The sequence below is a fragment of the Staurois parvus genome, unplaced genomic scaffold, assembly GCF_062004578.1.
Source record: "Staurois parvus isolate SC_StPar_1 unplaced genomic scaffold, SC_StPar_1.0 ptg000520l, whole genome shotgun sequence".
Taxonomy (NCBI): Eukaryota; Metazoa; Chordata; class Amphibia; order Anura; family Ranidae; genus Staurois; species Staurois parvus.
This window is the reverse complement of record NW_028318316.1, coordinates 664,430-679,132: the sequence shown is the minus strand read 5'-3', so window position 1 is coordinate 679,132 and position 14,703 is coordinate 664,430. Positions and strand designations below refer to the sequence as shown.

Sequence of the window (14,703 nt, the reverse complement as noted above, 5' to 3'; positions counted from 1 at the left end):
AAGAATGTGAACCCAAGGCATATACAGGAAGAGATACAATTGTTAGAGAAACGTAAGGATATTATCATATGTCCATCAGATAAAGGAGGAGGGGTGGTAGTCCTAAATAAAACTTTTTATCATAATCAGTTGGCTGATATGCTATCTGATATGAATACCTATGTGAAATTGAATAAAGATCCTACTAATAGATATAGAGAGGAATTAAAAACATTAATTAATTTTGGTTATAGAACTAGGGTGTTAAATAAAAAAGAGAGGAATTATTTGATTCCTAGTGTAAGTAGGATCCCCATTATATATACTTTGCCTAAAATTCACCAGGAGCATGATAATCCACCTGGTAGACCTATAGTCAATGGTATTGGCTCAGTCTCTGCCCGACTGGGACAATACCTAGACGTATTTGTACAAACTAGTGTATGCTCTACTAAAGCATATTTACGAGATACTAAACATTTGTTAAGATTTTTAGAGGAGACATCTATTGCAGATCTTCCTAAAGTATATTTATTAACGGCTGATGTCTCCTCTTTGTATACTATTATTCAACATGAGGATGCATTATTGGCTGTTAATTGGGCCTTGAGTAGAAGAGAAGACATTCCACAAATCCAGAAGGTGTTCCTTAGGAACTCTCTGGAGTTTTGTCTATCTCACAACTACTTTTGGTACAATGGGGAGTTTTTCTCCCAAAAGAGAGGAGTAGCTATGGGTACACTCTTTGCGCCAAGTATAGCCAATCTGTTTATGGAGGAATGGGAAGACTGTTATGTCTTCAACCATGGCCATAAACAGATTTGGCTATACAAGAAATTTATAGATGATCTGTTCCTTATATGTGCAGGATCTGAAGACGACTTAGTTGTCTTTCTTGAGGGATTGAATAATAATCCTAATAACATCAAGATTGAATACCAGTATAGTTTAGAGACTATTAATTTCTTAGATCTAATGATCTTCAGGAAAGAAGACCCTTTACTAACCAAAACTTACTTTAAACCCACTGACCGTAATAGCTGTCTCCCATGGTTTAGTGGACATCACCCATTATGGCTTAAAAATATTCCAAAAGGTCAGATTATTTGATTTAGGAGGAATTGCTGCCAGGATTGTGACTTCTTAGTTCAATCGAAAACTATTATAGGTAGATTTGTTGATAAAGGGTACAATCAAGAAAGTCTCCAAGAAATGGTGAATGAGGTATATAATATACCCAGGGATCAACTTCTTGGGGTAAAACCTAAAGTAGAATTGAATGATAAACATCAATGGGGTTTCATATCTAATTTTCTTTCACAATATAGAGATGTAGAAAATATTTTTAACAGGCATTGGCATATACTAAATTGCACTGGGATTTAGTTGATTGAACACAAGATGGCAGTAGGGAGTATCTCTCTGGCTTTCCCCTGTTAATATGTCTATTATAGGCAATCAGTGGAGTATAGGCTATCATGTTTCCTTTCATCAGAGGGTATCAGTGTGTTAGTCAATGCCAACCTATGGGAGTACGAGCAGCTCTAAAGGAGTTCACATATCTCACTGCTGATCACACCCTCGGACAAAGTCTTGTGACGAAACGCATTAGGGTGTGATCGAGCAGTGATGTCATCACGTACGCCGATAACACGTGGCTGGACCATATGATCGCAACCGCGTCATCTGTTGCTGAGTACGGCTGGTGAGACGCCACTGTGTGAGCTGGGAGCAGGAGACTGTGTATTGCAGGCTGCAGACGTTTTATACTTATGAAAGGCTGTTTATTAACTTGCAAATTGTGAGTGTGATTTTAAAGGGGGAATTTGAAGAATAAACATTTAAACGGTATTATGCTATGGCGAGTGTTTTCTATTTATCCACATATAGCTTATATTTACCATGATGGAATGTAATAAGATCAACCATCTGATGAATGAATAAAATCATTATGCTGCTGAATCTTCGATATCCATTGATATTTGAAAGATATGCTGGTTAATCACCAGTATTTGGTGAGTTAGCACTTTGATGGGGTGTTGAGCACAGAGATATTCACGATTGTGAAGAAAATATCTATATTGAAGGAAGATTATTTATATGTTTGGACTTCACTTAGTGGACTTTTTTTCTGATTGTATTTTGTATTTTTTGGCACAATATTTGGTGGCAGTTTTTTATTCCTATTTTTATTTTTATTTTTTTTATTATTTTATTATTTTATTTATATGTTTCTTTAAATTTATTTATACACTGGTTATATTATTTTTGGTGTATTAGAAGGTTGAGAGCGATATTGAATTATTATTTAAGTGAAGGAAAACTAGCAGTTATCCAACTAAGATATTGTCTGGATAGGAGTCCACGTCTAGTGCACTGAATAATTCTTTTTATTCCAATCTCTAAACATTAAAGGTGTTTATCGCATTTCAGTCTTGAAACTGATGCCTATCTTCGAGCAGTACTCATTAGCTTGTCCTGTACAACATTTCAGGCCCTTTACTATTTCCTTATATAGTAGTTTATCATATGTAGCATAACATCAGATTTGAGCTGCTTAACCAAGAGCAATATTAATAGTAATCCTAAACCGTTATGAATTCCGGACGCTGACTGAATAACAATATCTGCCAAGCTGGGCAGGATTTCCATCGCTAGAGCCTGAAGGCATGCAGCCTATGGTGCCCTACAAAATCTACTAGGATTTTTTTTTTTTTAATACAACATAATTTCTTGTTTTAGTAGTCCTGTTCTAGCTTGGAATATTTTAGTATTGTATTATTAATCGTATAAGTTTGAAATGACAATTTCTTCTGATGATGTGAAAAATGAAAAAGTCACCTTTTACCTCCTCTACCTACGTATAGGTTACTGGCCTACAAAACTTAATGATCCAGACCTGCTGCTAGGAGGTGTCTCTTGTCAGGCATGCTTCTATTACTCCCGTTACTGCTTTTATATATATATATATATATATATATATATATATACACTATATTGCCAAAGGTATTGGGACACCCCTCCAAATCATTGGATTTAGGTGTTCCAATCACCTTCATGGCTACAGGTGTATAAGACGAGAACGATACTTGCCTGACTGCATTGTGCCAAGTGTAAAGTTTGGTGGAAGGGGGATTATGGTGTGAAGTTTTTTTTTCAGGGGTTGGGCTTGGCCCCTTAGTTCAAGTGAAGGGAACTCTTTTAAGGCGTCAGCATACCAAGATATTTTGGACAATTTCATGCTCCCAACTTTGTGGGAATAGTTTGGGGATGGCCCCTTTCTATTCCAACATTACTGCACACCAGTACACAAAGCAAGGTCCATACAAATATGAATGAGCGAGTTTGGGGTGGAGGAACTTGACTGGCCTGCACAGAGTCCTGACCTCAACCCGATAGAACACCTTTGGGATGAATTAAAGTGGAGACTGCAAGCCAGGCCTTCTCGTCTGACATCAGTGCCTGACCTCACAAATGCTCTTCTGGAAGAATGGTCAAACATTCCCACAGACACACTCCTAAACCTTGTGGACAGCCTTCCCAGAAGAGTTGAAGCTGTTATAGCTGCAAAGTGTGGACCAGCTCAATCTTGAACCCGATGGACTAACACTGGGATGTCATTAAAGTTCGTGTAAAGGCAGGCGTCCCAATACGTTTGGCAATATAGTGTATGTATGTATATATACAGTCAGGTCCATAAATATTAGGACAGCAACACAATTCTAACATTTTTGGCTCTATACACCACCACAATGGATTTGAAATGAAACGAACAAGATGTGCTTTAACTGCAGACTGTCAACTTTAATGTGAGAGTATTTACATCCAAATCAGGTGAACGGTGTAGGAATTACAACAGTTTGCATATGTGCCTCCCACTTGTTAAGGGACCAAAAGTAATGGGACAGAATAATAATCATAAATCAAACTTTCACTTTTTAATACTTGGTTGCAAATCCTTTGCAGTCAATTACAGCCTGAAGTCTGGAACGCATAGACATCACCAGACGTTGTGTTTCATCCCTGGTGATGCTCTGCCAGGCCTCTACTGCAACTGTCTTCAGTTCCTGCTTGTTCTTGGGGCATTTTCCCTTCAGTTTTGTCTTCAGCAAGTGAAATGCATGCTCAATCGGATTCAGGTCAGGTGATTGACTTGGCCATTGCATAACATTCCACTTCTTTCCCTTAAAAAACTCTTTGGTTGCTTTTGCAGTATGCTTTGGGTCATTGTCCATCTGCACTGTGAAGCAGCGTCCAATGAGTTCTGAAGCATTTGGCTGAATATGAGCAGATAATATTGCCTGAAACACTTCAGAATTCATCCTGCTGCTTTTGTCAGCAGTCACATCATCAATAAATACAAGAGAACCAGTTCCATTGGCAGCCATACATGCCCACGCCATGACACTACCACCACCATGCTTCACTGATGAGGTGGTATGCTTAGGATCATGAGCAGTTCCTTTCCTTCTCCATACTCTTCTCTTCCCATCACTCTGGTACAAGTTGATGTTGGTCTCATCTGTCCATAGGATGTTGTTCCAGAACTGTGAAGGCTTTTTTAGATGTCGTTTGGCAAACTCTAATCTGACCTTCCTGTTTTGAGGCTCACCAATGGTTTCCATCTTGTGGTGAACCCTCTGTATTCACTCTGGTGAAGTCTTCTCTTGATTGTTGACTTTGACACACATACACCTACCTCCTGGAGAGTGTTCTTGATCTGGCCAACTGTTGTGAAGGGTGTTTTCTTCAACAGGGAAAGAATTCTTTGGTCATCCACCACAGTTGTTTTCCGTGGTCTTTCGGGTCTTTTGGTGTTGCTGAGCTCACCGGTGAGTTCCTTCTTTTTAAGAATGTTCCAAACAGTTGTTTTGGCCATGCCTAATGTTTTTGCTATCTCTCTGATGGGTTTGTTTTGTTTTTTCAGCCTAATGATGGCTTGCTTCACTGATAGTGACAGCTCTTTGGATCTCATCTTGAGAGTTGACAGCAACAGATTCCAAATGCAAATAGCACATTTGAAATTAATTCTGGACCTTTTATCTGCTCATTGTAATTGGGATAATGAGGGAATAACACACACCTGACCATGGAACAGCTGAGAAGCCAATTGCCCCATTACTTTTGGTCCCTTAACAAGTGGGAGGCACATATGCAAACTGCTGCAATTCCTACACTGTTCACCTGATTTGGATGTAAATACCCTCAAATTAAAGCTGACAGTCTGCAGTTAAAGCACATCTTGTTTGGTTCATTTCAAATCCATTGTGGTGGCGTATAAAGCCAAAAATGTTAGAATTGTGTCTATGTCCCAATATTTATGGACCTGAGTATATATATATATATACTTTTTTATATATTTAAAATGTATTATTATAGAATTATTATAGAACATTTTTATATGTCTTTCCTTCAATTCTTGTCTCCTTTAGATTGACATTTTTGGATGCTGAATCAGAATGAGGTATAACAATTAAAGAGTATATTTAGAAATCAGTGAATGTGACATTCACAAAACATTCATTTTCCTGGTGAATGTGTTTTAATATACAGTGATTAATTTATCTGCAATAAAGGCTTGGTAAATATCACATTCACTGCTTTATAAATATGTCCTATACACAGGGATATATAATCGTTTCTTTCTTTACAGTAGAACACTCAGAAGATGCTGGGGTTGTCTTGCTAAAGGCAAGCAGACTGTGCACTTTGCAAGTGCAGTTACTCCATAGTAAATGATGTGAAGCTTCACTTTGCAAAGAATACCCAATCACATGCAAGGTAAATAAAACAAACAAGCTGCATTTTTGCTTGCACGTTATTGGATGATGGAAGTCAACAAACTTCCCTTCATTTCCAAAGCTCTGGAGCAACTGCAAAGTGCACAGTGTATTTGCCTTTAGTAAATCAACCCCTCTGTCTTCACTTAATATACACAATCTATTTGGTGATATGATTGTTGAACCCCCTTACTTCCCCGTAGCGATGAGTGATGTTCATTTAATGACATAGGTGGGTTGTAGGTAAGAACAAAACCTGCAAGTCATCAGTTTGTATTTTGAAAAAAATATGTACGCTCTCCATATTTGGCAGCATATTTCCAACCCTCTGGATCTCCAACAATTTCCTAAAGTATATTTCCACTTTTGTATTGAAATTTGGGATAATGCCTAAGTTATATGAGGTGCATGTCCCCATTCACATAGCATAACTACAAGAATATTTAAAAATTGCAGTTTACCTTTTTTTAGATGCTCTATTCTGGACTCTTCAGCAAGGAAACCGCTACTAAGTTCACTTTATGAGAGGGCTGGAAATAATACATTATTTTAAAAAATTAGGCATGCTGTGTAAATGGGAACACATAACAAAACATAGTGGGGTTTGCTCAAGTTTGACTGCAAAAGTATAAATACAGTATATGCTTTAATCACTTAAGAGTTCCAGGCTCCCTCCCAAAAAATAAAAGTCAACAGCTACAAATAATGCAGCTGCTGACTTTTAATATAAGGACACTTACCTGTTCAGGGGTCTAGTGCCATCATCACCCTGGCTAGTTCTTCGCTAGCCTCTGGGTTCCGGCACAGGCATTGCAAGTAAGGGAAATCGTAAGGGAAGCCTTGCGGCTTTACAGCTGGCTTTCTACTGTACATGCGCAAGTCACGCTGCTCTTTGTGTTTGGTCCCGTAGTCCTTGTGAAGTGTTCCAGAAGACTGCGAGGGAAAGGAAGGGGGCCAAACTCTCGGGTCTGAACCAGAAGTGGGAGCAGGTAACTATCAAAACCAGACCTCCATTCCCCCCCACTAAGTGCCAAATGTGGCAGTGGAGGGGGGCAGGGTTGCAGACAAGTGGACCTTTCCCTTTTGGGTGGAATTTCGCTTTAAGCCCTTCATGACTACGGCATTTTTTTACTATTCGGCACTGCAGTAGTTTAACTTGAAATTGCTCAGTTATGCAACACTGTACGCAAATGAAATTAATATAAATTTTCCACAAAAATAGAGTTTTCTTGTGGTGGTATTTGATCACCGCTGGGCTTTTCATTTTTATTCTATAAATGAAAAAATACCAAAAATAAAAAAAAACAATATTTTTTACTTTCTGTTTTAAAACATAGCCAAAAAAAAAGTAAAAAAATCTACTCTCTTCATAAATTTAGGCCAAAGTGTATTCTGTATATTATTGGTTTGTGGGAAAGTTGTAGTTTCTACAAACTATGGTATATATACTGGAATTTACGTAGCAATAATGCTATGCTGGTGGTGATCAGCGACTTATAGTGGGAATTTGATAATGTAAGGCAATCTGCCGCTAGCTGACGCTGGCTGGGAGGGATAATAACTGACACTGACATCAATAACGACATCAATACGGTGATCAGTGCTAATACTGTATACTGTCACTGTAATAATCACACTGGCTGGGAGGGGGTAACATCTAGGGGCAATGAAAGGGTTAACTGTATGCCAATCAAATGTGTAATGTGTGTAATATGTGCTGCTTTTACTAATAGATGTGTCTGTTTTTTCTCCCTGCTTTGCAGGGGGAAAAACAGCCGCAATGCTGCTCAATGTGCTCTGTGCTGTGATTTGCTAAGCTAATCAGCAGGTCCCAGGCATAAATCATTGGCTGGGACCTGCTGACCAACTTGTGCTGTGCCAAATGACAGCACAAATTGGGCGGTTACGCACGCTTATGCCCTATATCCAGAAATGCTGGATCACACACATGTACGTGATCCAGAACAGCGGGGCCGCCAGCCTGCCCGCAGCATATATACAGTCAGCGATCCTTATGTGAGTAAACCATTTGAATTGAATGCAAAAATGGAAATATGATTTAACCCATTTGAGTTGTTGTTAATCCTGTTGTTCTCCATAGTGATACGCATAGATAAGGTGATCACATTGGTTATAAATTATGTTACACTTAAGCAAGCCTTAGATGATGCAATTTTTTTTTCCTGCAACCACCAACTGCAGGAAAGAAAATCCAACAGGCTGGTTATACTAAAGTTGATTGATGGATCGACTTGAGTACAACCAACCTGCCCATAGATGGATTGAATCTCATCTGTTCACCGCTGAACCGGTGAAGATTCGATCTATCTATGGCCAACTTAAGCAATGTGTATGCTGAGCATTATAAAAGACCATTGGCTGAAATTCACATATATATAGCTTAACCCATGGGAGCGCTCAGTCACAGCATCCAAAAAAAACACAATCCAGGACTGGTCATCAATTATGAGAGGTTGGCTGGAGGAGTGCTGGAATTCCCTTTATTTATGAAACAGGTTTGATTAGTGCTGTCACTTCTACAGTAATTATGTGTAACTTGAAAGGGAAAGCATGCCGTATACTATTTTAAGTAGATGTCAATGGAGTCATGAGCTGTTTGTATGTACATCTTTCACTTCATCAGTGGCACACAATGGTAAACATTATTTTGCCATGTTGATTCCACATGGGGTCTCTTTTCATGATATTGCAAATGTATGTTTCCTTCACTTTCTGTATTTTTGAATTTGCCTCAACCTACCCTCTTTGCAGGTTCTCATTCATTCTTTCCCCATCTCAGACCTTTTTCCTGCTCTTCAGGTACTGTTCTTTGTCTTCATATTTTCTTCATTTTTTGGTCTGGTGTTTTTCATCCTTCTTGCTTTACCATCATTTATTAACAGTTGTAGTAGGATACCTAAACCTAAACCCAAGAACAAAAATCTAATATATTACAGTTTGTCAGCCCTTGAATGTGCTGGCTGCCTTAGTTTTCATTTTCAGGCCAAAAACCTTTTCAGCAATCAGAAAATACCTGTTGATTGTGCCAGAAATGCAGTTTCCTTGTCACTTTCTGTGAACTGGATTGAAATCGTATCTAATTTCCAAATTATTTTCTGTAAACTACAAGTTATTGTGCCAACCATGTATTGGAAATGAAGAGGAAAATGCGTTTGTACTCAATACTGGGCCATCAGCTTGGGTGTACATATACATTGGAGAAGTTCAGACACCTTAGGAAATGTGTTATTCACTGCATTACTAGGGGAAAATAAAATAGAAAAAAAGCCTTTAAAATATTACATTTTTGTTTTTTGGATTTAGATACATTTTAACAAACACTCTAAAATGTATGCATGGCCCTGTTTAGGTTTTAGAAGAATATTTTAAAGCATTCTATGTTGTTCCTTAGATGCTAGAACTCAAAAATCATTAAGATGGGAATTTCTAACCAAACCTTTCTTATGTTTTACCATAATCTACAATTTTTAACAAAATACATAAGAAGATGATGCATTTGTGGACATAGTTTTAAAAAATGTGTATCTTTACCCTGTACAACAACATATTAATATTTCAGAAGATGGAATAAATCTCTTTTGTAGTACGTGACACTGTCAGTACGCATCAGTAAGTAAAAAACATCTACGGTAATATTTCAGTGTTACAACACATCCTCTGTATTTGTGACATAGTAGAATATCTTAGCACGTTACCCTGTGTACACTTGTCATATCAAGCTATCCTGTGGGAGTCTCAGATCACCAGATCTAACTTAAACTTGAAGTTTGCGATTGCTCATCAATGTTGGGTGATTTTCAGGTGGGTAACGGTTGCTCTGTGTGTTTCCCCTCCAAACACACAGTGTGAACTGTTCCACATATATGAGGAAATAATCTTACACATTGAACCCAAGTAGAAATATGTTTACGGGGATGGACTCTAATATAAGTAATCACATCTGCAGAGACACATTGAGAATGCTAATGATATAGCCGAAACTGTGCACAAGGAGCCATCTAAAGTAAACCTGTCACAGGAACTAATTAGGCCAATGTGACTGACTTAGATGAGAAGATGCAATTGTTTGTTTGCATGGAGAATGTCAGTGACAAAAAACTGAAGAGGAGGTATGGGATATGTGTGTCTGCTAGTTATGTGAGGTTTTGTGGGTTCCCGGTCATCAGTTTTCAGGTCCTGGGTGGGTTTATATTGTGCCTAGTTTTTGGCTTCTATCTGGGAGGCCACAAATCTCCTATTGGAGGTGCAGGTTAGAGTCTTGGTAACTGAGGGCCCTTTAGAATGAATAGTGATACACCAGTTAGGGCTTGTCCATGAGAGGGTTAAAGTATATCCTTGTGGTCATAGATTATAATATCCATTGTCCTTAGATTTTTGCTGGCGCTGCTTATTTTTGCTGCTTATAATTATAGCAGCAACTGGGTATAGGCTGTGTTTAAATCATCTACAAGGCAGGGTTTACAGTGAACCTCAATGAAATGCACCATTGGCCTGGAGAAAGCCTTTTTTACACCATAGGTGGAGGTGTATTTAATCCCCAAATTCATGAAGTTGAGACAATCTTTAAAATAAAAAAAAAAACACATAAACACCTTCCAGTGATTATTCCAAATGTTGCCAATTTCATAAATGTTGCCCTGGTACCGACAGGGCATTTCATGAGTTGAAAAGAGTAGTGTGATAGCATCCCACACTTTGAATCCCCTATTTCATGAAAGAGTTCATTGTTCAGACTGATATCTTTATTGTGGGACTATGAGCCATTTTGCCACCATTAGTCAATAAGGGGCTACTGAACAGAAAGCATAAACCTGCAGAGAAAAGTAAAATATCAAGTAGATGGAGTGCCTAGTGATAAAATTGGCAAGACGCCTTGTCATGTTTTTTTCTGGATCATCATTAATTACTAACCATTGTCTCCCCATGGTGGCACAAGTCAAGGAGAATTTTCAGGATCATGAGATGGCTCCTGCAAATTTTAATTTCCTTGTGGAATACCATGTTGGGAAGTCTTAGGGGAACATGGTTCCTCTCTCTCTCCTGGACCCACAGCCTGGTAGTGACCTGTGCTCCCACCCTAATCTGAAATATTATGTGACAAACAGCCTTTTGGTCAAATCCTGGCCGGGTACCTAGCTTACAGGCCACAGGTTCGTGATTGGACTATTGAAAAGGCGCCTGGGGCCAGCAGAAGGAGTCCACACCAAAGCAATTGTTTGGGACTGCTGTCCTGTATGTTGAAGCTTTTCTGTTGCATATGATGTAGCCTGGAATGAATCGCGTTATATTGTTTGAAAGAATAAAAGAGAGTTAAGAAACCCCAGAACTTACACTGCCTGTAGATATTTGTGCTCCTGTCTTCAACATTTGCTGTGCCTCGATTGTTATGCTAAGCTTCCCGCCTCTTCCTTGCCACTAATCTAGCAATAGCAAGGCAAAGATAAGAATTACAGGCGCAGAGAATTATCTTCAGAAAAAAGTCTTCGATAGCAACTGCTATCATTCTATTCTGTGTTCAATCTAAATTTATTGAAGTTTTTAAATGAGCAAAAAACAAAAACAAAACATGTCCTCATAAAATAGGACATAAAAAAAATAAAAATAAAATACAGATATATGTAAGGGGGAGGGGAATACATACAGAAAACAAATATCATTCTATTCTGATGGGTTCTTTAATGTGCTGGCATTTTCCACAGTGTGTTAGTTTTGTTGGTGTTCAAGTGTAAAGAACACAGACAACACTGTATTATTAATATTATTATTATTATTATTAATATTATCCTAGGCTAAAGTCACACTTTGCCCTCGGCAAAAAATTAACCAGTCTCAGGAACACTATTAAGGGCAAAGCAGGGAGGTGAAATACTCACAAGCTTACAGATGTACCTCCCTTTCCAGAGGAAGGTGTCATTCTCTAACTGACTATTAGCATTTTAAAGCTTTTTCTGAAATGAAGGAGCGATGCCTCCCTGCTGAAGTCTTCGGGGAAGCAACAAATTTAAAGAAGGGTAGAGTTCTCCCTGCATTTTCTAGCAATCCTGATGCTGGTAAATTGTCACTTGCAACATGATGGCAAGTGTGACACTAACATTAGTGACATGCCCCTTGTATACTGTACAACATCTAGTACAGGCAGAAAACCTGTGTAAGCCCACTGTCTTGTTCTGTGTCATGTGTCATTTGTTTTGCTATCTAAGAATTGTTTAATATGTTTGCACATTACTGTTTTATTTTATTCATTGAAATCTTCTTTTTCCAAATTACCTCATTATTAATGAAAATTTCAAATAACAAAGTCCGAGTGATAAACATAGTTCTTTATTTTATTAGTTCCTAATTGATACACAGGCCAACACACATTTTGGTGCCTCGAAAGTTAGACCTGTTCTTGGGTATATTTGACCCGCTAATTCCAAAAATGGAAAAAAGATTACAAAATGGGACTTTAAGTATACCTCCAAAGGTATAATACAGACAAAGAATGAAAGTATAAATATTGCCACTTTATTCATATATATATTATATATACATTGAGGTTCAAGGTCCTGATTAAGCGGGGTTTTTCTTCGGAAACATGTCAACCATTTACAATTTGATATCAAGCCTATATGAATGGCTATTTTAGATAGCTAATATTCTCATATGGATTTAAATTCTTTTAATGGACAAGTTTGTTATATGTTCAATAAAGTGGCAATATTTTATACTTTCATTCTTTGTCTGTATTATACCTTTTGGAGGTATACTTAAAGTCCCATTTGTATTCTTTTTTTCTATTTAAATTCAGTAGGGATGATACCTTCTAAGGTTGGAAATATTTAACACCTTGCCCCCACACACAATATATATATATGTTCCTAATTCCAAAAATGGCATTTTCCCTATCAGCTCTATTTTTTATGATACAGCATAAATGACATATACTACTCTTCACTTTGGTCACAGATCAAAAAACAGGATATTTTAAAGTCGTGTTTTATTTAATTTCCTTGTAGCATGAAAGAAACACGTAAAAAAGTAGCCATAACCTCTACGGTGCTCGGTCTGCAAAAATGAAATGATATGAGTGGCAATATACACACAAGTCCTAAACAATCATAACTATAATAGAGTTAATAGCTTACCCTTTAGAATCCAATGTTTCAAGTGTAAAATTACAGTTGGAAGTACATTCTCACTATATCTGCTAATATAACTTGTATGCAAAAACACAAATTACAGTAGGTGACAGAAGAACAAGTTGATCAGCAAGATCTTTTCAAAACTGACAAAACAATTATATAAATTGGACCATATATAAGAAACCAGAGCTGATGTCGTCTAGCCAATGCAATGTTATAAATCAGCACCCCAAATAACTCCAAGAACACGTCTAAAAAGCAAGACTTTAACATTTTTTTTTTTCGGCTGTGTTATTATAATTGTAGGTTTATAGACAGAAATACCCACTGAATCCTGATACCCTGATACCACTCAGGGGCTTTACTGGAATTTAACTCTTTTAAATGTCCTGATTCTGCCACCATGGAGTCTCAATCTCACTGGCATGCTCCATGAAGTAAATGAAAGCTACAACAGTGAGAATGAGACCATCTCATAATAACTGTAGCAGCTTGTCGTACCCAAACACTCAGCTGTTCATAGCTTACCACCAAAGTCCCTAAGAGATAATCAAAACTGGTGATGATTCATCCTATTTTCACTTTGTAGAGAATGTAATCCATGATTTTCATAGTTCTTAATGGAAACATATTTTGTTTCAGTGATTTGCCATCTTCCTTGTATGAATGGGGGACAGTGTACAGCTCGAGACAAATGCCAGTGTCCACCTAACTTTACCGGCAAGCTCTGTCAGATATCCACACAGAATGGAAATGTACAGAAACAGTATATAAACCAGCAGAATTCACTAAAATCAACTGGATCTCATGTAATTCATTCCACCCACACGTTACCTCTCACTGTCACAGGACAACAAGGAATTAAAGGTATGTGTTCTGTTTACTCAATTACATAATTAAATTGCAAGGAACTAGGTATCATGTAATTTCATAATGCAAAATGACTCATAGGCATCAATTTACTCATGTACTCATGAGTGCAGTGTTACTTCTGGTTCCTGAAAGATGTTCAAGTATTGGGAAGTGTGCAGCTACTTCTTGTTCACTCTAGGCTAGGCTGTGCAAATATGCCACATTTTTAGTCGAGAAGACAAAATAGGCATTGCTGATGTGAGGAGGCAGCTCCATAGAATATATTTTGGTGCTCAAGTAGGACTTCTATGTCTATCAAATAGGGATATCTTACCAGGCATCTCTCAGCGCCTTTTCCAGGTGCTCATGGAAACAGACACATTTATAAGTAGATTTATAACTTTCATAATAGTAACTAAAGCACTCTAGAGTTAACCTGACATGATCTAAAAAGTACCAAAGGTAACAGCGCCAAAGTGTAACTGGTGTGTCTTCAGATAAATCTCTGTGAAGCCACCTAGTACTGTATCTTGACCTTAGAATGTTCACAGGTAATGCTTAATGGGTTGATTAAAACTGGAGAGTACAGAATCTGGTGCAGCTGTGCATGGTAGCCAATCAGCTTCTTACTTCAGCTTGTTCAAATAAGCGCTGACAAAAAACCTGGAAGCTGATTGGTTTCTATGCAGAGCTGCACCAGATTTTGCACATTCCAGTTTTAGTAAATCAAACTCTTTGTGTCTTAATTGTACAGAGCAGGACCTCTTCTGCCTTAAAAAAATTATTATTCTAAAGCCTTGTTTACACTTGCTTGAAAATATGGCATTTGACCCTTGTTTCTGAAGAAATCAGTCTCCATGAACACTGGGTGTTTTGATAATGCTGGTAATGTTAGCTGTTACGTTAAAAACTTGAGTTTTTCAGCTATTTTTAGCATTTTTGCATTA

The 14,703-nt window shown here is 37.8% G+C and overlaps 1 protein-coding gene across 6 annotated transcripts in view; it reads left to right on the top strand.

Moving 5' to 3' along the window:
* LTBP1 (latent transforming growth factor beta binding protein 1) overlaps positions 1–14,703 on the top strand; it is a 496,680-nt gene that overhangs the window by 277,867 nt on the left and 204,110 nt on the right. For 4 of the 6 annotated variants that reach the window (XM_089690180.1, XM_089690182.1, XM_089690184.1 and 1 more), the window contains one exon: positions 13,547–13,771. In XM_089690180.1, coding sequence (XP_089546306.1) covers positions 13,547–13,771 — 225 coding nt within the window. Of the gene's footprint in view, positions 1–8,531; positions 8,580–13,546; positions 13,772–14,703 lie in introns of all 6 variants that reach the window. The other 2 variants (XM_089690181.1, XM_089690179.1) reach the window with 1 other exon arrangement.